This window comes from Schistocerca piceifrons, chromosome X, assembly GCF_021461385.2.
Source record: "Schistocerca piceifrons isolate TAMUIC-IGC-003096 chromosome X, iqSchPice1.1, whole genome shotgun sequence".
In the NCBI taxonomy this organism is placed as follows: Eukaryota; Metazoa; Arthropoda; class Insecta; order Orthoptera; family Acrididae; genus Schistocerca; species Schistocerca piceifrons.
The window spans coordinates 713,005,906-713,027,426 of record NC_060149.1 but is presented as its reverse complement, the minus strand read 5'-3'; the positions used below and the strand labels follow the sequence as shown (position 1 = coordinate 713,027,426).

General features: G+C 41.8%; 1 protein-coding gene across 1 annotated transcript in view; it reads right to left on the bottom strand.

Moving 5' to 3' along the window:
• LOC124722664 (inactive phospholipase C-like protein 1) overlaps positions 1-21,521 on the bottom strand; it is a 342,264-nt gene that overhangs the window by 167,396 nt on the left and 153,347 nt on the right. The window contains exon 4 of the mRNA XM_047247809.1: positions 21,002-21,119. Within this exon, the coding sequence (XP_047103765.1) occupies positions 21,002-21,119 (118 nt within the window). The remainder of the gene's footprint in view (positions 1-21,001; positions 21,120-21,521) is intronic.

The following is a 21,521-nucleotide window of genomic DNA, read 5'->3' as shown; positions in this document are numbered from 1 at the left end:
CATTGGAATAGGGAATTACACAATCATAGTTGAAAGAGTTGTAACTTGCCCTATATCTTGCTCACAAAATGGTTCATGTGTTAGCATCTGCAATAGAATATGTAATATCTGTATTGTAGGATGATGGTAGTTATCATCATGGGGACTTCTTAGCTCTAAAAGGCTAGACAACTTACGTATGATTTAGAACTCTTGCATAATGGGAGGAGGGGGAGAGAGAGAGTGAAACAGACCTATACCCATGTGATGTCACTGTAGTGTAGATAATGACATTGCCGTGAGTAATGACTGTCACAATACATTTATTGTCCTGGTTATATTGTGTTACATTTTGAACTCATATTTTTCTCCTTGTGGATCTTTTTCAATATTTGACGACCTTTATTCTATGTTTCATGTTACGTTATATTCTTATCTTCTGAAAACCCATTACAATTTATTATTTCTAAAACTAAATGAATATCGAAATTTATCAAAATACAGTTATAATTTGATGTAAACTATTCTGCATACATGGGATTTCTGTGAGTCAGTATCGATATGAATGTTACCGATTTTCCTGATTGTAAGACGAGGTTTTTGCCCAATTCGTCATTCGAAATATACAGGGTCGTCTTATATTCGCTGATTAAAATATAGTTCAATTCTTTTATCTTGGCGGCTTGCGCATGCCCGGCAAGACGCGCGGGGTAGCATTCATCTCACTCTCGGTGAGGAGAGCCCTATGTCATTGTGACGTAGCACGCGTCATCATGAGTTTCACGAGTTGCCCTATCGACATTCTGTATATATCGACTGTTGTGTGCGTCTTGAATCTGCATTGTCATTTGTTTATGTGCTTTCATGTCCTATTGTCCAGTGTTGCTAGCGTGTACGTCGTTCTGAACATGGGTTCTAACGGAGATGAGAGAACTTTCTAGCAGATCCATGACGATAGTCTGATAGATTTCACTATCTTTATTAGTTGATTTACAACATGAAGGCAAAATTAAATGGAACTAGATGGTTTAATGTTTCTAGCAACATTCGGAATTATCTTCAGAACCACTTCAATTTCTCAGTTTAACATTTCTGCCCACATGAATTATGTACAATCCAGTGGATTTTTATAAAAATATGAAGCACTTTTATAAAAATACGAAACACTTTTATAAAAATACGAAACACTTTAATTTCTTCCTATTTCACATTTTTATCCACATGATTTATTCAATATTAATCGGATTGAAAACATGACTAGTTACTTTTTTAACTTTCGTTATGGTTATGATTCCTTCATTCAGATATTCGTTACGTTCATGAGACACACAATAACATCCCACATTCTCTGGATAGCAGCTTAATAATTAATTACTTCACTATTCTGTCCACACGAGTTATGCACGATTCATCGGATTTAAAAAGAATGACAAGCTTTTTTTTATTTCGTTATGGCTCCTTCGCTCAGACATTATTTATGTTAAAAAATACGCAATTACATCGCAAATTGTTGGGATTACATTTAACAGTTCATTCAGCTGGGATGAGCATATCACACAACTCCTACCACTTCGTTTGTACACATGTCTTTACATTTAGCTTTGACGTTATCGGTACAACTGCATAGGTCGATATACGTACTCATTTAGTCGATTTAGGTTATTTACGTCACGATGACGTAGCGTTACGTCATTATGACGTAGGGTTCTCCTCACCTAGCGTGAGATGAATGCTACCTAGACGCGGGAGATTGCTGCAGTGCGTTGCCAGTTGCAAACGATGCACGCGCCAAGAGAAGCAGCGCCATAGTATAGTATAGCTCGCAAACTTACGTTTAGGGGGGAGCGTGCAGTTTATGAAGTAAAGCCACCACGGCTGCATTAACCCTTTCGCTGCTACAGAGACGTGCTCCCCGCATTCCACGCTGTGCGCGATTTTATCACCACACTGCTCGCCTGTGCAGACACACGGTGTTCCGACTGCTTTGACACACTTATCATTCGATTTCACAAAAACTATTTGGCCCAAAAATTTGATTTTTACACATCTTCTTGACTGACACCTTCCCCCCATAAATGACAAATTTGTTTCGATGTTCAACGCAGTTACTGTGCAGCATTAAACGTACTAAACCATTGCACGAAATTTTGAAGAGTTTGCAGAGGTAAAAGTCCATAGCGTATACTTTCCGTGTGGTCAATTTTAGTTGCCACAATGTTGAGAATGAAATGTGGGCAAGATACCTAAATTTCATATAAAATTTACTGTATAACAATATCTCATTTAATTTAAGTAGCAGATAGGTTTCGTATGTAATATTGAGAAATATTTCCTCTTTAGCGACTGTAATAAAACTTTTATTTATACCAGAGTCATTTCGCTTTTTTCTAAAACGTTTTGATTAAAAGAAAGTTGGCGAAGTACACAAAACTGAATTGTGAACGTAATAAAACATAGAAACAAATATAATGTCAGTGAGGCGCATTGCGCAAACAATTTGTGCTTATCACAACGGACAGCAAATACTTGCCAAAACATAGATTAGTCGACGAAAACATTGAATATGATGTTGCCAAAGCAGCGAAGCAAAGAAGTGTCCCAGACAATCAAGAAGCTCGGCAACGTACGACCCGAAATTCTGCACTAAATAATACTTTTAATACTGTCACAAAAGAATATATCTCAATATGAATAGTAAAACAGCGACTGCGGAAGAGGAGATATACAAACAAAAGAGATAACATGAATATTATATGTGTGCCTTTTCATTGTTTTTAATTGCTGTGGAAAGAAATATTGGAGGACAAAATTAGGACAACCGAAAACTTATGATTATGCTGAAGAGACAAAGCACTAGAAATTTCAAAAAATTACATTCGAACGAATAAAATTCATGAAGTAAGAAACTTCGATATTGTTTTTAAATTAAGAAAATATTACTCAACAATCAAGGTTTGCACTCACGTTTGCATTTCCCATAGCATCCATTCACCTTAACCATTACGCTAACGAAGCTGGTCATTACATAGTTCACCTGTAGGACTGTAACATATCACGCAAACTACTGACAAACACTTTAGCTATGACTATAAACTTCTCACGTTTCGTCGAAGTACAATAGGAAATAAACAATTACTGCTGTTCTTTATTGCGAAAAAGTGGTTCGTGAGAATGATACAAACATCTTTCCTTGGTGTCGCCTGAATTAGAGGCTTATTGCTTGTTTGGTTAAATTAATTAATAGAAAATGGAGCAATTGATATAAAGAATGTTTTTTCCAAACTTTCTATAAAAGAAAGTCTGCTATCGAGACATTGCTTTTGTTCAGTTGCTTTATTTATGACTGAACGTTTCTAAAACTGAAGACATTCGTCCGTGCTCTGCACTGCAGTCGAGCTCTGGCAACGTCGTTCTCTGTTCATTGGCTGACTCTGTTTTGTGACGTCAGATGCGCAGAACGAACCTAAACTCGGCCGCCGTCGTAAATGACACACACTATAGTACTGTTGCTGAGGTTAACATTTTTACATTGTTTAATGAAGTACACAGATGTTGTCTTGCATTTACAGATGAAACTTTGGCTATTAAGGTCACGTGTAGATTTATTTTGAAGAATTCGGGAGGGCGGGGATGAACAAATGGTATTCATCTTCAAAGGGGCACTTCCTGACTCGCCGAAACGCTCGACACAGTTTCGTACTTGCTCGAAAAATCCCGTGACATCTGCCTTGCGCAGCGGTAGTGCAAGGTATAGCCTACGCGAGAAACTGAACTACGATAGTCTACTGCTCTGCTTAAAATTTATCAATTTTGTGAAGCACGAGAGGAAATAGCATCAAATTCTATCATCTTGCAAACTCTTGTTGAACTGGAACATGTTTGAAACAGAAGTTCTCATACATGTACGGATACCGTGTACAAATATTTTGCTGCTTTTTAATTAAAGGTAACTTCAAAAGCGGAAAAGATGTCCTTCAAACAACACTACTTGATTCTGAACTCAGACAAATAATTTATTTGACTATGAGAGACTGTAGTGTTTTACTGAGTGGGTTGCAAATAAATTCGGTCACTGTTCACATATTAGAAGACGTCAGTAAATTAAGTAGTGTTGCCAACGATGAGAGTCTATACACAATATTTTGGCTTTGAGGAACTTTTGCCACGTTTAAACTACATTGTGACTGAATCCGTTTGTATCCGGGACTGAATTGACTTTAAAATTGGACAAATACTCAACACGAGTATTCACATCTACAGGAGACGGTGAAAGTCTCGATGTGTGAAAGTGGTAGGGGAGGGGGCAGTGGCGTACTTCAGTGTTTCGTGCTACAACATTGTCGGTGCTGAGCATGACTTAGTCGAGTACGAGATTGGGTGTATCAGCTGCTGGTTTTACGGAGCCAGTGAGAGCGACGCGAAGACGACATGCTTGAAAGCGAGAGACACTTTAACATTCTCATGTCAGTATAGAAGCGAAATTTGACATGTATTTCGATAAAAACAGCTGTATTCTCAGGTCCCACGCTAACCTCAACCTCAGAAATCGCAACATATTCAGAAGAAACAGCCAAATATTTGTGACAACGAAGATTTAAATTTCACGGCTGTGCTTTGAGGATGATGGTGATTAAGCATAGTGATGCCACAGATGACACGTTTAGTAAGCGAAAAATGTAGAAAAAAAGTTTTGCAAATTCACGTAAATAATTGTTTTGCTTATTTTATTTTATCTCAGTTATCAAACCGCAGACAATAAATTTCAGAACTTAAGAATAGGTACAATGTTAACTTTTTAAGCAGGTACTTTACGTCAGTAAAACAGTTTGTAAATTTGATTAGTCACAATACGTTAAAAATATTTTTTTTTGCAACAAGTCTCTTAAAAAATAGGGGTCATCTTACAATGAGGGTCGTCTTATACTTGGGTAAATGCGATAATCAATTATTGAAAGAGTTGTAATATGTTTTTACTACATGCCTGCTACATGATGTATTCGTTCGTAAGAGTGTGTTTGGTCTTGTGAAGACGGACGTGAGGAGATGCGAGTTTACAAACCTCCATTGACTTACATAAAAATACATTCATGAAATTATGTTGTAGAAGAATAAGTACTGTCAGAAAAATGTGTTTTGTCTCGTGTGAGAAATATAAGGAATGTTTGATCTAAAAACTCATTCAGTACTACTATTTCAAAAAATGCGGTGGAGTTAATTATAATCTCATCATTTGAAGAATGCGCTACAACAGATTGCGAGCCTGAGAGATTAAGCAGTTCTTCCAAAACACGTAAAATCGAGGCCTCTACCAGCGAGATCATACCCTGTTTTAATTCAAGGATACAGAGCAGCAGCAGCAACTACGACGCCGACAACAAGGAACTGAAGATGAGTATCATTTAACTACTGACTTTTAAAGTGAAAAATGTTGATGCAACTGATCTGCTACCTGTGTCCTGAATTTATCTAAACCAATTCTATGTCTAGTGTACTTCGACAGAATTGTTAATGAACCTTCAGTTTCGAAGGTTACTCAACAATAATTTTAATTAGACAGTGGGACAGGGTAGTTTAGAAGAGAGAATGAGAAACTACCTCAAAAGTTGGGATGAGTCATTCCATTCCTCTAAAACACAAGACACAACATAACTATTTGTAGATGGCCAATCATTGAAGTTTTGAAATATCATCTTACTTTAGTTGTATGTATTGTATTACAATACTTTTCTTCTGTGTGTTGTCCATCACAGAGAAAAATCTGAAGGAATAGCGCTTACTAATAAACAACATAACAAGGAAAGTTGCAGATAAGTAAAGTGGCTCCCAAGATGACATTTTGACTTTTTCTGTATGTAATGTGTAAACATTGTATTAACACTCGAAAAATATGGAAGTATCTATGTGTAAAAGTGGTAATGGGATATGTGAGTGACTTTAAAACCTCTTAAGTAATAGAACCCAGCACGTTGTCCTGGACACCAAGTGTTCATCAGAGACGAAGATACCATCAAGAGTTCTCCAGGGAAGTGTCGTAGGACTGTTCTTGTTCTCGACACTCATAAATATTATGTCAGACATGGTGAGCCCCAATCTGCACCCGTCTGCTGATGTTATGGTGTACGTACGGCTCATAGTTAAAAGCTCTGAGGTGGAGTCGCCCCAAAATATATATCACTATAAATTTCTCAATAACGTATTGCAGAATTTAAGTTATCAGAACGCTTTTCCCATATTTCCCATACGGATTTAAATAATGCCGGTCAACGTTTTTGGAACTGATGGTAGGTGATAGCACGTGATGTTTTTCCAACAGGTAGTAGCTAGTCTTAAGGCTGCGCCTTGACATCCCGCTTAGCCCTATGTAGCGGAGGTTTGTGGGTGTGGTTTCCGCTGAGTACAGCTCTAATGGGCGTCCCGAAGGATCTGGTGTTTCAGCCTAAGGGTGTCCTACCAACTTGCACACAATTTTCACGTTCCACTGGTTACATCAAAAGGGAATGAACAGAGTTGCTGAAAGTTTGCCATCGAATCCCTGTCTCTGTATATCTCTATTATGTTTTGATACGTCTTTACTCGCCCTTTAGTATTGCTGTTTTTATAGTCCTTTCGACGGTTTTTCTTTTTTTTTTTGCCATTGACTATTCTGTCTAATGTTGGAATAAGTTCGCAAATTTCTCGCCAGAGTGCACTGGCAGCGGTAACATATAAAGCTCTATACAGAGCTTTAGTAACCACCTAGCAAGAGTTTCACGAATGATTAGAGGAAAAAGCGCGCGAAGTATGTCCTCTTACTTTAGTTTCCTTGCTCGCTGACTACAGATAACGCGGGTTATTAGCAAATTTCTCTTTTTGAGTGCATTATGCATGAGTTTCGTGGGTTTTACTTTCTTGCGAATAATAGCAGCATAACACGAGTCAGAAAACAACACAATATGAATCCAGAGTGCAATTTATCAGGTAAAATTTTGGAAAGTGCGGTAAGGACGAAAGTGAAGGAACTTGGTGCGCCCAGACTGGATGTAAACATGAATCAAGAACAAAACAGCGTAAATCCAGGCAGGAGTAAACAAGCAATTTTAACAGAGCAGTGTACAATGCAGCAGATTGGCTGTGTGTGTATTGTACCACTTAAAATGCATATTTTTGTAATACACAAGTGTAAATACACTACGTCATCTAAAGTATCTCAACACCACCAAAAAAATATGTTTTTCATATTAGGTGCATTGTGCTGCCACCTTCTGCCATGTACTTCATACTAGCGACCTCAGTAGTCATTAGACATCGTGAGAGAACAGAACAGGGCGCTCCGCGGAACTCACGACTTCGAACGTGGTTAGGTGATTGGGTGTCATTTGTGTCATACGTCTGTACGCGAGATTTCCACACTCCTAAACATCCCTAGGCCTACTGTTTCCGATGTGATAGTGAATCGGAAACGTGAAGGGACACGTATAGCACAAAAGCGTACAGGCCGAACTCGTCTGTTGACTGATAGAGACCACTGACAGTTGAAGAGGGTCGTAATGTGTAATAGGCAGACATCTATCCAGACCATCACAGAGGAATTCCAAACTACATCAGGATCCACTGCAAGTACAATGAAAGTTAGGCGGGAGGTGAGAAAACTTAGATTTAATGGTACAGCTGCTGCTCATAAGCCACACATCACGCTGGTAAATGCCGAACGACGCCTCGCTTGGTGTAAGGAGCGTAAAAATTGGACGATTGAACAATGGACAAACGTTGTGTGGAGTGACGAACCACGGTACACAATGTGGCGATCCGATGAAGGTGTGGGTATAGCGAATGCCCGGTGAGCGTCATCTGCCAGCGTGTGTTGTGCCAACAGTAAAATTCGGAGGCGGTGGTTTTATGGTGTGGTCGTGTTTTTCATGGAGGGGGCTTTCACCCCGCCGGCCGCTGTAGTCGAGCTGTTCAACAATGGGGAACAAGAAGGGGCTTAAAACATCAATGAAGGCCTATGCTGTGTCAGTGGCACGAAAAACAACAAGGGGTGCAAGCTCAAATCATATAGCTCGAAGCACTATGGGACTTACCATCTGAGGTCATCAGTCCCCTAGACTTAGATCTACTTAAACCTAACTAACCTAAGGACATCACACACATCCACGCCCGAGGCGGAATTCGAACCTGCGACCGTAGCAGCCGCGTGGTTCCGGACTGAAGCGCCTAGAACCGCTCGGCCACAGAGGCCGGCGCGGAGTGGTTACACGACAATAACATCCCTGTAGTGGACTAGCCTGCACACAGTCCTGACCTGAATCCTATAGATCACCTTTGGGATGTTTTGGAACGCCGACTTTGTGTCGGGCCTCACTGACCGACATCGATGCCTCTCGTCAGTGCAGCATTCCGTGAAGAATAGACTGCCATTCCTCAAGAAACCTTCCAGCACTTGACTGAACGTATGCCTGTGAGAGTGCATGAAGGCTAAGGGTGGGCCAACACCCTATTGAATTCCAGCATTACCGATGGAGGGCGACACGAACTTTTAAGTCATTTTCAGCCAGGTGTCCGGATACTTTTGATCACATAGTGTACGACAAATGCGGTCAGTACATTTCCATGGCGGTTGCTCAGGTTTCTCATGTCAATCAGTCACAGCACAAGATCCGTGACGTCATGGAAACATCACGCGAACTCTTCAGCACCGCGGTTTGAGTGTACAAACATTTAACGTCTGAGGTTTAGAAATGAAAATACCACAAACTATAAGCATGCAACTAAGCTAACAGACAGCACATTACAGATTTCCTCAAAACGCGTCTTTTAGTACGATCTGGTGTGCTAAATTGTCAGGAAATGTGACGTTGCGGGATGAAAAAGCTATCTATAGATTTTGTCTTGGAGTTAGCTGTTGATGTTATTTAGTAGTTGATTACGAAACAGGAGGAAGATACGGTATTTAAAGTTTCAAATGGTTCAAATGGCTCTGAGCACTATGGGACTTAACTACTGTCGTCATCAGTCCCCTAGAACTTAGAACTACTTAAACCTAACTAACCTAAGGACATCACACACATCCATGCCCGAGGCAGGATTCGAACCTGCGACCGTAGCAGTCGCGCGGTTCCGGACTGCGCGCCTAGAACCGCTAGACCACCGCGGCCGGCATTTAAAGTTTGGCTGGAGTGTAATATTGCCCCCCCCCCCCCTTCCTAAAATTTTGGTTATGGTGACAGACTGATCTGTAGCAAAACCTGAGGTCTAGGTTAGTTCAGATTGGTAAATGGGTCAGCGTACCCCAGTATGGAAGTCACGAGCCGCACCTGCGTAGTGTATGCGGAAGTTCTGTAATGTAGTGACTGTAGAAGGATACAGAATGACTTGGACAGAATTTCTATTTGGTGTGATGAATGGCAGCTTGCTTCAATGTGGAAAATTTAAGTTAATGCGGATGAGTAGGAAAAGAATCCTGCAATTTTCAAATTCTGCATTAGTGTTTTTCTGTTTGGCATTGACACACAGATTAAATATCCAAGCATAACGTAGCAAATCAACATGAAATGAGGCCAGCATGTAATGTCAGTTGTTAAAGAGGTAAATGTCCAGCTTTGGTTTGGTAGGAGAATTCTAGAAAGGTGTAGCTCATCTACAAGGGAACCCATTCTTGAATACTGCTCGTGTGGTTGGGATTCCTACCAGTTCAGATTAAAGGAAGACGTTGAAGCAATTCAGAGCCTTGCTGCTAGATTTTTTATCGGTAGGTTCAAGCAACATGCAAGCATTACAAAAGTGCTCCGTGAATTGAAATGGGAATTCCTGGAAGGAAGAAGACGTTCTCACAAAACACAATTGAGGAAATTTAGACAAATGACATTAGGACAGACAGTCCGATGATTTTGCTGCCATCAATGTCCATGTTGCATAATAACTGCGAAGACAAGACGAGAGAAATTGGGGCTGACGTAAAAAGACATATATACAATCGTTTTTCCATTGCTCCATTTGCAACTGGAACAGGAAACGGAAAGGTTAGCAGTGGTAAAAAGTTCACTCTGCCAAGTATCACGTAGATGCAGTAAGGACTGAGGATGAGACTGGTATTGGCAGAGGTGTCAGACAGGTGTATTTTTGCTGGCAACACTTTCAAGAAAATACGTGTGCTGAGAAAATACCAGGTAAGGCACTAGGAAAAGCAAGAACTTGCTACAAACAGATGTTAAAGATATTGGTCTAATTTTGCAGATCCATTCCTTTTACCTTCTTATGTACTTTTTTCCAGTCTGTTGGAATTTTTTTGCTGGTTGAGAGATTCCTCATAAGTGCAAGCTAAGTACAGGACCAATGCCGAAAAGTACCGTACTCTCTATAAAAAAATAAACTGGGTTTCTATTTGAACCTGGTGTCTTATTTGCTTTCAACTCTTACATTTGCTACTCAGTGTCAGGAATGACTATTTCTGTGCCCTGAAAATGGGAATCTGGGTTACAGTCAAATGATGGTACGTCTGTACGATCCTCCAGCGTCAATGATTCTTTGAAGGCAGAATTTAAAACTCCAAAATGGTTCAAATGGCTCTGAACACTATGGGACTTAACATCTATGGTCATCAGTCCCCTAGAACTTAGAACGACTTAAATCTAAGTAACCTAAGGACGTCACACAACACCCAGTCATCATGAGGCAGAGAAAATCCCTGACCCAGCCGGGAATCGAACCCGGGAACCCGGGCGCGGGAAGCGAGAACGCTACCGCACGACCACGAGCTGCGGACTTTAAAACTCCATTTTTCCTTTTACTGTCTTCTATTACCAAACTGGTTGCTGAGTGTCTGAATAGAACCTTTCTCCTCGCTTACAAGCAATCTCTTGAATGCGAGGTTGCAAGATCAATTTCAAATGAGGCTCATTTGAAGGAGACGAGTTAACAATTATGACAGAAAAAATATTAGCTGCTTAGCTGCTAACGACTCACCGTGTTCATCAGGAAAGCGACAGAAAATGAGTGTCCGGGAGGTACAGAGATCAATCTTCTTTGGGATGTATGTATTAAATATTAGCTGCTTAGCTGCTAACGACTCACCGTGTTCATCAGGAAAGCGACAGAAAATGAGTGTCCGGGAGGTACAGAGATCAATCTTCTTTGGGATGTATGTATTGCACTTCAGAAAATGGACGCCGTCGACATTCAAGAAACGTTCAAAACAAACTAAAAACTTGCATCATGAACACCGAATGGAAAGTGGCGCGCCACAGTGATTACAAAAGTTCTCGCCATCAACATCGAAGGCGAACTCCTTGAGAGTTACGAACCGTGCAGGAATTTCAGCAAGGCATCCGCTCTTAAAGATTGCAAGTAGCAGTCTATTGGTGTAACGGGGTGATGAGAACTGATTGAATGTGACGACATGCAACTGAATGCGAAACAGTCTGTCGTGGAGCTTATCGTGAAACTGGCAATCCTTTAAGGTGTAGCTGCAGATAGTACAGGAGTATGTTTTACTGACACGGATAAAACAAAAATCCAGAGGCTGAATTTTTCCAATGGTTCCTGGTGGTATGAACTGCAATGTCACATACTTTTCAGGAGGGATAGTTTGCTCTAAAGGAGTAGGATTTTTATACACGGACCTAGAATAAAGCAAAAGCAAGTAATTTTGACCAGCTACTGGCCAAAGAACAGCTCATACCATAGCTGTCGCTCTCTTACGCCCATTTCCACACGCTTGCTTGCTGTAAGGTAAATATTCCTTATTGTCCTTGCAAGATCACGCACACGAGAAAGAATCATAGAGGTAGAGCACCTCCACCATCTCGCAGCACAATAAATAAATTTCCAGCCAATTTACCATCGAGATTAACAGTCAGCATAACTGTATATGAATACGTTAAGACATTTGTGTTAGTTTATCTTGATACAACTTTCTCAGTACCTCTAAATTCCAGGGTTCCTTTCATACGTAATTACTCTTCAAATCCCAATTGATCGGAGTTGAAAAGAAATTCCTTACTGAACGATGGCATAAGTTTGTCTATCACATCTACAAATTTTCTGGCCGACTCCTCAGTTTTCTGTGCATCATCAAGTTGACGCTTTGTTTGAAATTTTGTTACCTTACGTCTTCTAAGTGTGCAAAACTGTTTGAAGTTGTGCAGTCATATACCACTTTCCTTGAAATCACTGTAATCTACGTCGCGTACAGTTTGGTGTGCATAACATAGTAGGTCATTGTCACCCACATCCTATAAATTGAATCAAGCATCCCTGAAATGCACAAACACCAGTTTTTGTAACAAGTGCGCCTTGCCCTACCTTGGAAATTGTTAGTTTTTCTTATGCACTACACGGTCACATTGCTGCGGACTTATTCGAAATCTGTTCATAATTGCTTTTTTACTATGTTGCAGATGATCTTCCATGTATGAAATTATATTTAGTACCAGCTCATTGCCGGCCGAAGTGGCCGTGCGGTTAAAGGCGCTGCAGTCTGGAACCGCAAGACCGCTACGGTCGCAGGTTCGAATCCTGTCTCGGGCATGGATGTTTGTGATGTTCTTAGGTTAGTTAGGTTTAACTAGTTCTAAGTTCTAGGGGACTAATGACCTCAGCAGTTGAGTCCCATAGTGCTCAGAGCCATTTGAACCAGCTCATTGGACAACGATTGTTCTTTACTTCTTTTCACTGGACACGGGATTTTTGGCTCCTTGTCAGACATGGATTATGAACTACACTCCTGGAAATGGAAAAAAGAACACATTGATACCGGTGTGTCAGACCCACCATACTTGCTCCTGACACTGCGAGAGGGCTGTACAAGCAATGATCACACGCACGGCACAGCGGACACACCAGGAACCGCGGTGTTGGCCGTCGAATGGCGCTAGCTGCGCAGCATTTGTGCACCGCCGCCGTCAGTGTCAGCCAGTTTGCCGTGGCATACGGAGCTCCATCGCAGTCTTTAACACTGGTAGCATGCCGCGACAGCGGGGACGTGAACCGTATGTGCAGTTGACGGACTTTGAGCGCGGGCGTATAGTGGGCATGCGGGAGGCCGGGTGGACGTACCGCCGAATTGCTCAACACGTGGGGCGTGAGGTCTCCACAGTACATCGATGTTGTCGCCAGTGGTCGGCGGAAGGTGCACGAGCCCGTCGACCTGGGACCGGACCGCAGCGACGCACGGATGCACGCCAAGACCGTAGGATCCTACGCAGTGCCGTAGGGGACCGCACCGCCACTTCCCAGCAAATTAGGGACACTGTTGCTCCTGGGGTATCGGCGAGGACCATTCGCAACCGTCTCCATGAAGCTGGGCTACGGTCCCGCACACCGTTAGGCCGCCTTCCGCTCACGCCCCAACATCGTGCAGCCCGCCTCCAGTGGTGTCGCAACAGGCGTGAATGGAGGGACGAATGGAGACGTGTCGTCTTCAGCGATGAGAGTCGCTTCTGCCTTGGTGCCAATGATGGTCGTATGCGTGTTTGGCGCCGTGCAGGTGAGCGCCACAATCAGGACTGCATACGACCGAGGCACACAGGGCCAACACCCGGCATCATGGTGTGGGGAGCGATCTCCTACACTGGCCGTACACCACTGGTGATCGTCGAGGGGACACTGAATAGTGCACGGCACATCCAAACCGTCATCGAACCCATCGTTCTACCATTCCTAGACCGGCAAGGGAACTTGCTGTTCCAACAGGACAATGCACGTCCGCATGTATCCCGTGCCACCCAACGTGCTCTAGAAGGTGTAAGTCAACTACCCTGGCCAGCAAGATCTCCGGATCTGTCCCCCATTGAGCATGTTTGGGACTGGATGAAGCGTCGTCTCACGCGGTCTGCACGTCCAGCACGAACGCTGGTCCAACTGAGGCGCCAGGTGGAAATGGCATGGCAAGCCGTTCCACAGGACTACATCCAGCATCTCTACGATCGTCTCCATGGGAGAATAGCAGCCTTCATTGCTGCGAAAGGTGGATATACACTGTACTAGTGCCGACAATGTGCGTGCTCTGTTGCCTGTGTCTATGTGCCTGTCGTTCTGTCAGTGTGATCATGTGATGTATCTGACCCCAGGAATGTGTCAATAAAGTTTCCCCTTCCTGGGACAATGAATTCACGGTGTTCTTATTTCAATTTCCAGGAGTGTACATGGCTAGACACTTATCACTTTCACTTGTAGCGCGTAGTGTCATCATTGCATATCTCACGTGCATAGTCCACACAGTCGAGCGTATACGACACCACACATTCCACTGACTCATCTTGCAGAAACACTAATATTTCATCTGCCACTTCTTTCTCACTCTGTAAAATTCCTTGGGTTCCTTAAACAAAGCAAACATTGCATTATATCTACAACAACAGCTCCCAAAGTTGATTGATGAATCAACTTTGGGAGCTGTTGTTGTAGATATAATGCAATGTTTGCTTTGTTTATCGTTGCCATTGCTCAGCTTTGTATCAACACCACTAACACTGTAGCACTGTTGTGAGTTATTCGTTCACTAAGCAGTTCAACTACGCTCCATAGCCGCATGCTGTGTTCACCATTGGATGCCTCCAATCCCGGCCTCTATTGTCATTAGCAGTCAGTATTGTGGTTGCATGGTAGACAATATGTGGGGATTTGAATGCATCACTGGCCTTTTGCGACCTCGCACTCAAGGGGTTTCTTTTTAGTGGGTCACAAATTTCTCGGATTCACGGCAAGGCCTTTCTCTAACGTGTAAGAGTGGAATTTGTTTCACACATCGATTATTTTATAGCTGCACGAATTTCCACCAACTTTTGTCTGTCAACATTTCTGAGCTATTTTTCGAACCAAGAATGCAACAATCCTTCTCAGAATTTCCAAATTTTCTTATTAAACTACGGTGGGTCTTTCTCGTCCTTAATCCATTGACTCAGCACATACACTGATGGGAAAAAATCACAACATCAAAAAATAATTAATGTAGCGTAATGAAGTTCCACAAATACATTTGTCTGGGTAATATATTTAAGTGACTAACATCACAAGATCACAGGTTAATGTAAATGCGAGATAAGCAACTGTGGTGCATTAATAACCTGTATAACTGACAGAACATTGAATCCGCATTGTGTTGTACAGGTGACAGATGTCAGTTTGTGGGATGGAGTTCCATACCTGTTGCACTTGGCCGGCCAAGGAAACATGTTGACACTCCATAGAACGCATTGGGTTACAACAGTAGTATGCTGGCAACCTTATCTGTTGGAAAAAAACCCTGGAATGCTGTTCATGAATGGCAGCGCAGCAAGTCGAATCACCAGATTATGAACAAATTTGCAGTCGGGGTGCTTGGGATAACCTTGAGAGTGCTGCTGACGTCATATGAAATCGCACTCCAGATTATAACTCTAGTTATAGGCCCAGTGTGTCCATCAAGCAGACAGGTTGGCTGAGAGCCCTCGGCTAGCCTCCTCCTAACCAACTCACGGTCATCACTGGCACAGAGACTGAGCCAGCTCTCATCAGAGACCACAGCAGACTTTCACACTGTCCTCCAATGAGCTCTCGCCCGACACCAATGAAGTCATAAATGGCGATGGTTTGGGGTCAGTGGAATGCTCGCTACAGGGCGCCTGGCTCGGAGCTGTTCTTGAAGTAATCAATTCGTACCACTTTGTTGTGTGACTGAGATGTAAACTGCTGCTCAAATTGCTGCTGCAGATGCAGTGCGATGCGCCAGAGCTATGCGCCGAACGTGATGGTCTCCCCCTCTCAGTAGTGCCACATGGCCATTTGGAGCCCTGTCTTCTTGCGGCTGTACTTTCCCAAGACCACCGCTGAAAGAAATTATGTACAGTGGCTACATTCCTGGCAAGTCTTTCTGCAGCATCACAGAAGGAACATCGAGCTTCTCTTAGCTTTATTACATTGCCCCATTCAAGCTTATTAAGGTGTTTATAATGGCGTCTATGCCGCCTGAAAGGCATTCTTGACTAACATCATTTCACAACGCCCAGTCTCAAATATAAGTAATGCTCAGGAGCGTCCCAGCATGTATTTGTAGCAAACCCGACTTGCATCATCCAGTGACGCTACTAGTATTACTTTTGTGCGACTGGTGCAAAATTTGAATGGACATCATCTGTCAGATGTAGAAACACGCCTACTAGCAGTCGTGTATGCATTGTGGCCGAGCGGTTCTGGGCACTTCAGTCTAGAACCGCGCTGCTGCTACGGTCGCAGGTTCGAATCCTGCCTCGGCCATGGATGTATGTGATGTCCTTAGTTTAATTAGGTTTAAGTAGTTATAAGTCTAGGGGACTGATGACCTCAGATGTTAATTCCCATAGTGCTCAGAGCCATTTGAACCATTTTGTCGTTTATGTAACACAGCTCCTTACTGGTACCTGGATTTCTTTTCCGTCAGTGTACTACTTCAGATCCTGATTTACATTCAGTTTAAAATTTTCCCATAATTCCTCTATGTCCGTCGTATTGGAACTAAATGACGTCCATACATTGTCGAAGTAGGATGTTAGGAACAGCTTATCTGCCCTTTCTAGCATAAAAACTCTCCTAATCTTCTTGATGGACCTATTAAGTTGTGTAATCATCATTACAGTGATGAATTCGTGATCAATAATCCCTGTCTCTATACTGACACTATCGATAAAGTCAGGCATGTTTCTAGCTGCAAGGTCTAAATTATCTCCATTGTGTTTAGGTTGTGCGAAGTAGCTGTTCAAAACTGTTTTCTGTGGAAATGTCCAGAACTATTTCACAAGACTATCTGCCGATATCACCTGCAATGAATCTACAGGGTAGTCCATTGATCGTGACCGGGCCAAATATCTCACGAAATAAGCGTCATACGAAAAAACTATAAAGAACGAAACTTGTCTAGCTTGAAGGGGGAAACCACATGGCGCTATGGTTGGCCCGCTAGATGGTGCTGCCATAGGTCAAAAGGATATCAACTGCGTTTTTTAAAATAGGAACCCCCATTTTTATTACATATTCGTGTAATACGTAAAGAAATATGAATGTTTTAGTTGGACCGCTTTTCTCGCTTTGTGATAGATGGCCCTGTAATAGTCACAAACATATGGCTCACAATTTTAGACGACCAGTCGGTAACAGGTAGGTTTTTTAAATTAAAATACAGAATGTAGGTACGTTTTAACATTTTATTTCGGTTGTTCTAATGTGATACATGTGCCTTTGTGAACTTATTTCTGAGAACGCATGCTGTTACAGCGTGATTACCTGTAAATACCACATTAATGCGATAAATCCTCAAAATGATGTCCGTCAACCTCAATGCATTTGGCAATACGTGTAACGACATTCCTCTCAACAGCGAGTAGTTCGCCTTCCGTAATGTTCCCACATGCATTTGGCAATACGTGTAACGACATTCCTCTCAACAGCGAGTAGTTCGCCTTCCGTAATGTTTCCGCATGCACTGACAATGCGCTGACGCATGTTGTCAGGCGTTGTCGGTGGATCACGATAGCTAATATCCTTCAAATTTCCCCACAGAAAGAAACCCGAGGACGTCAGATCCGGGGAACGTGCGGGCCATGGTATGGTGCTTCGACGACCAATCCACCTGTCATGAAATATGCTATTCAATACCGGTTCAACCGCACGTGAGCTATGGTGCCGGACATCCATCAAGTTGGAAGTATATCGCCATTCTGTCATGCAGTGACTCATCTTGTAGTAACATCGGTAGAACATTACGTAAGAAATCAGCATACATTGCACCATTTAGATTGCCATCGATGAAATGGGGGCCAATTATCCTTCCTCCCATAATGCCGCACCATACATTAACCCGCCAAGGTCGCTGATGTTCCACTTGTCGCAGCCATCGTGGATTTTCCGTTGCCCAATAGTGCATATTATGCCGGTTTACAATACCGCTGTTCGTGAATGACGCTTCGTCGCTAAATAGAATACGTGCAAAAAACCTGTCATCGTCCCGTAATTTCTCTTGTGCCCAGTGCAGAACTGTACACGACGTTCAAAGTCGTTGCCATGCAATTCCTCGTACATAGAAATATTGTACGGGTGCAATCGATGTTGATGTAGCATTCTAAACACCGACGTTTCTGATATTCCCGATTCTCGCACAATTTGTCTGCTACTGATGTCCGGATTAGCCGCGACAGCAGCTAAAACACCTTACTTGGGCATCATTTGTTGCAGGTCGTGGTTGACGTTTCACATGTGGCTGAACACTTTCTGCTTCCTTAAATAACGTAACTATCCGGCGAAAGGTCCGGACACTTGGATGATGTCGTCCAGGATACCGAGCAGCATACATAGCACAAGCCCGTTGGGCATTTTGATCACAATAGCCATACATCAACACGATATCGACCTTCTCCGCAATTGATAAACGGTCGATTTTAACACGGGTAATGTATCACGAAGCGAATACAGTCCGCACTGGCGGAATGTTACGTGATACCACGTAATTATACGTTTGTGACTATTACAGCGCCATCTATCACAAAGCGAAAAAAGTGGTCCAACTAAAACATTCATATTTCTTTACGTACTATACGAATATGTAATAAAAAATTGGGGTTCCTATTCAAAGAAACGCAGTTGATATCCGTTTGACCTGTGGCAGCGCCATCTAGCGGGCCAACCACAGCGCCATCTGGTTTCCCCCTTCAAACTAGACGAGCTTCGTTCTTTGTAGTTTTTTCGTTTGATGCTTATTTCGTGAGATATTTGGCCCGGTCACTATCAATGGATCACACTGTATAGACGTTCCAGTCTATGTTAGATTAAAGTTACCTCCAACTAATATTGCACTATTGGGGTACTTCTGTGCTATTGAGCGTAGACGTTCTTTGAATGATTTTGCTACTATTATGACAGGAATGATTGGCCGGTAAAAGAATCCAATGAATAACCTGAGTTCACCTGGACCAGTTATTTATGCCGACATAACTTTGCAGTGAGGTTCAATTTTGACGTCGGTAGACATTTTTGTCAGTTACAATTAACACTCTCCATCCAGTGATCTCTAACCCGTGTCGTTGAATTATGTTCCATCACTCACTAAATATTTCAAAGCTTTCTACCTTAGGTTTCATCTAGGTCCTGGTTCCAAGGTTAACTTGAATGTGACAGCTTTCCTTCGGGATGGTAAAGCTAAAGCCCTGACAACTGAAGTGTCTTTACTAAGTACCCAATCAGATTTCACTCTCTGTGAATCGACTGATGTGCATTCATCAGAGGACCTCAGACTATCACCTAGCCTAAAAAACCTAATGAACTCTAAAAACACTCTGCTACCAGAGTACCTGCTTCCCTTATGTTCTGCACCCTTGACATATCAAAGGGAATCCTGAAGTTTTCCACACCATAACGCAGGTCCAGAAATATGCAGCCAAAACCGTCACAGAATCATCCAAAGGAACCCCATCAGTTCTGTGTATGATACTGTGAATTTTAGCCTCTGCTAGCAGCCCACAAGGAAGACCAGTAATTTCGCCACTTTCACCTGCTGCATTTATGAACTAAGGATGGTCTCAGAACCCAAGAGACAGGCATCACTGGTACCAACATGAACCTGAACTTGCAGACGATAGCACCCTCGAAGAGAAGACAAGGATGGGTTAGGGAAAGTTAAAAAGGAAGAGCACGTCATTCAGACCTGACTTAACATCTTTCTCATCTATACTCTGCGAGTTATCTGACAGGGTGTGGTGGAGGGTACTTTGTGTACCAGTTTTTGTCAAGTCAGTATAGGATTTTAATTTCTAATTCATTGAATGCATCCCTCATGGCCTTCCTTATGCTAATTTTGGTTTCATTAACATTTGTTTATCTGTGAGGCTTTGGCTGCATTTAACTTAGCAGTGCAGCTATCTCTGCTTTGTTAGCAGCTTTTTAACATGGCTGTAAAATTTCGGTGGTTCTTTTACGTAACTCACAACTTTGCTAGGCATATATTAGTCTAAAGCATATTGTACAATGCTCTTGAACTTTGTCCATTGATACTGAACAGTGTCAGTGCTGGAGATGAAATTTTCATGTAAACCTGTCTGGTACTCTGAAATGTTTCTTGATACACTTGCTAAGCAGAGAGGTCTTCCTACCTTTCTTTTTATTCCTATTCATGGCAATATTCTGTGATTCTGTAATGGCTCTATGATCACTGATTCCCTGTTCTACCCTAAGTCAAAAAGTTTGTGTGTCTTTGACATCACTTGGATGAGAAGAGCCCCACGAGGGGGATGAAGGTGTTTGTGTTCATTATTTTGATCCAGTTTGTGAATGGGGTAACCCTTCTCAATGGCAAACAATGAATTTTTCATCGATAAATAGCAGTACAGAGCATGTGGTAAATAATTAATAGTGAACAAATCTACGAGTGTATAGCTTTGCAGTTTCTGTGTTGCATATTTATCAGTAAAACTACAGCTTTACGGCTTCTGTGGTACATGTTCATCAGGATTAGTTCTCTCCCCATGTTGTCAAACCTTGTCAGTGGCAGAAGAAAACATTCAGTGGGTGTAAGTGTATGTAGATTACTATTTCTTAAGTACATATAGATCAATGTTGTTTTTAAGACGAATTATGAGATATGTGCTGAATTAAACATCTGCATAATATGATGTATCTACAATCTATTACACATAATGTGTCAACAGAGACACATGCTGTATTGTGTGAGTTATCTGCAGTGTCAACATACAGAGTCATTATCATACGTTTACATCCCTTTACATTTATCCCAAGCCTCACTCTATCCCCTGAAGAATCTCTCTCTCTCTCTCTCTCCCTCTCTCTCCCGTTTGTCATAAAAGTTTTATTCATATCCGCCTATTCTTACAGAATGAGTTTAATGCCTGTTTCCATTCACCTAGATTTTATGATACAGTGATTCTTATGAGATTCAGTGTTTTGTAAACAGACATTTTTCTGTGCTACGCTTGATACTTTCGAGAGTTTCTATGTAAACAAAAGTAATACTACAACTGTAAACAATTGGGAAATGTAGGATATCAGAAACATAGATATTGTTCTAGAGATTATTTGCATCACTTACGGTGTTGAGAGAAAACCAAACTCTCTGAAGACTTCCAAACAATCTTGGAAGAGAACCTTTGTTTCTTCATAATTTTCTGGACTGGCAGTCTGTTCTAGTGAAGTATTCCAACAGTCAACTGTAAAGGTAATAAGTTCTTAATCACATTCAAGTAAATATAAATATAATGTCTTAGAGCTATAAATGCAAGGAGAATTGACTTCTAAACATGTCTATAACTTCAGTGTATGCTGCTGTTACAGTAGATCTAGAATCTAGAAAATACTTTTATAAATCTAGAAACTACTTTTATACCATGAAGATTTTAGTAATTCACAACCAGATGATTTGTTATACAGTTACCTACCAAATGGAAATGAGTCATATGCATACATTACATAACAAAATGCTAATGTAAATATCTAAAATTTGTATAACAATCTTGCATATTTAAAACAAAAACCTTCCATAATAGATGAGCAGACGTTATCATTGTGCTTCATGGGGATTATACCTGGACTTAAAACAGACAGTATTTATA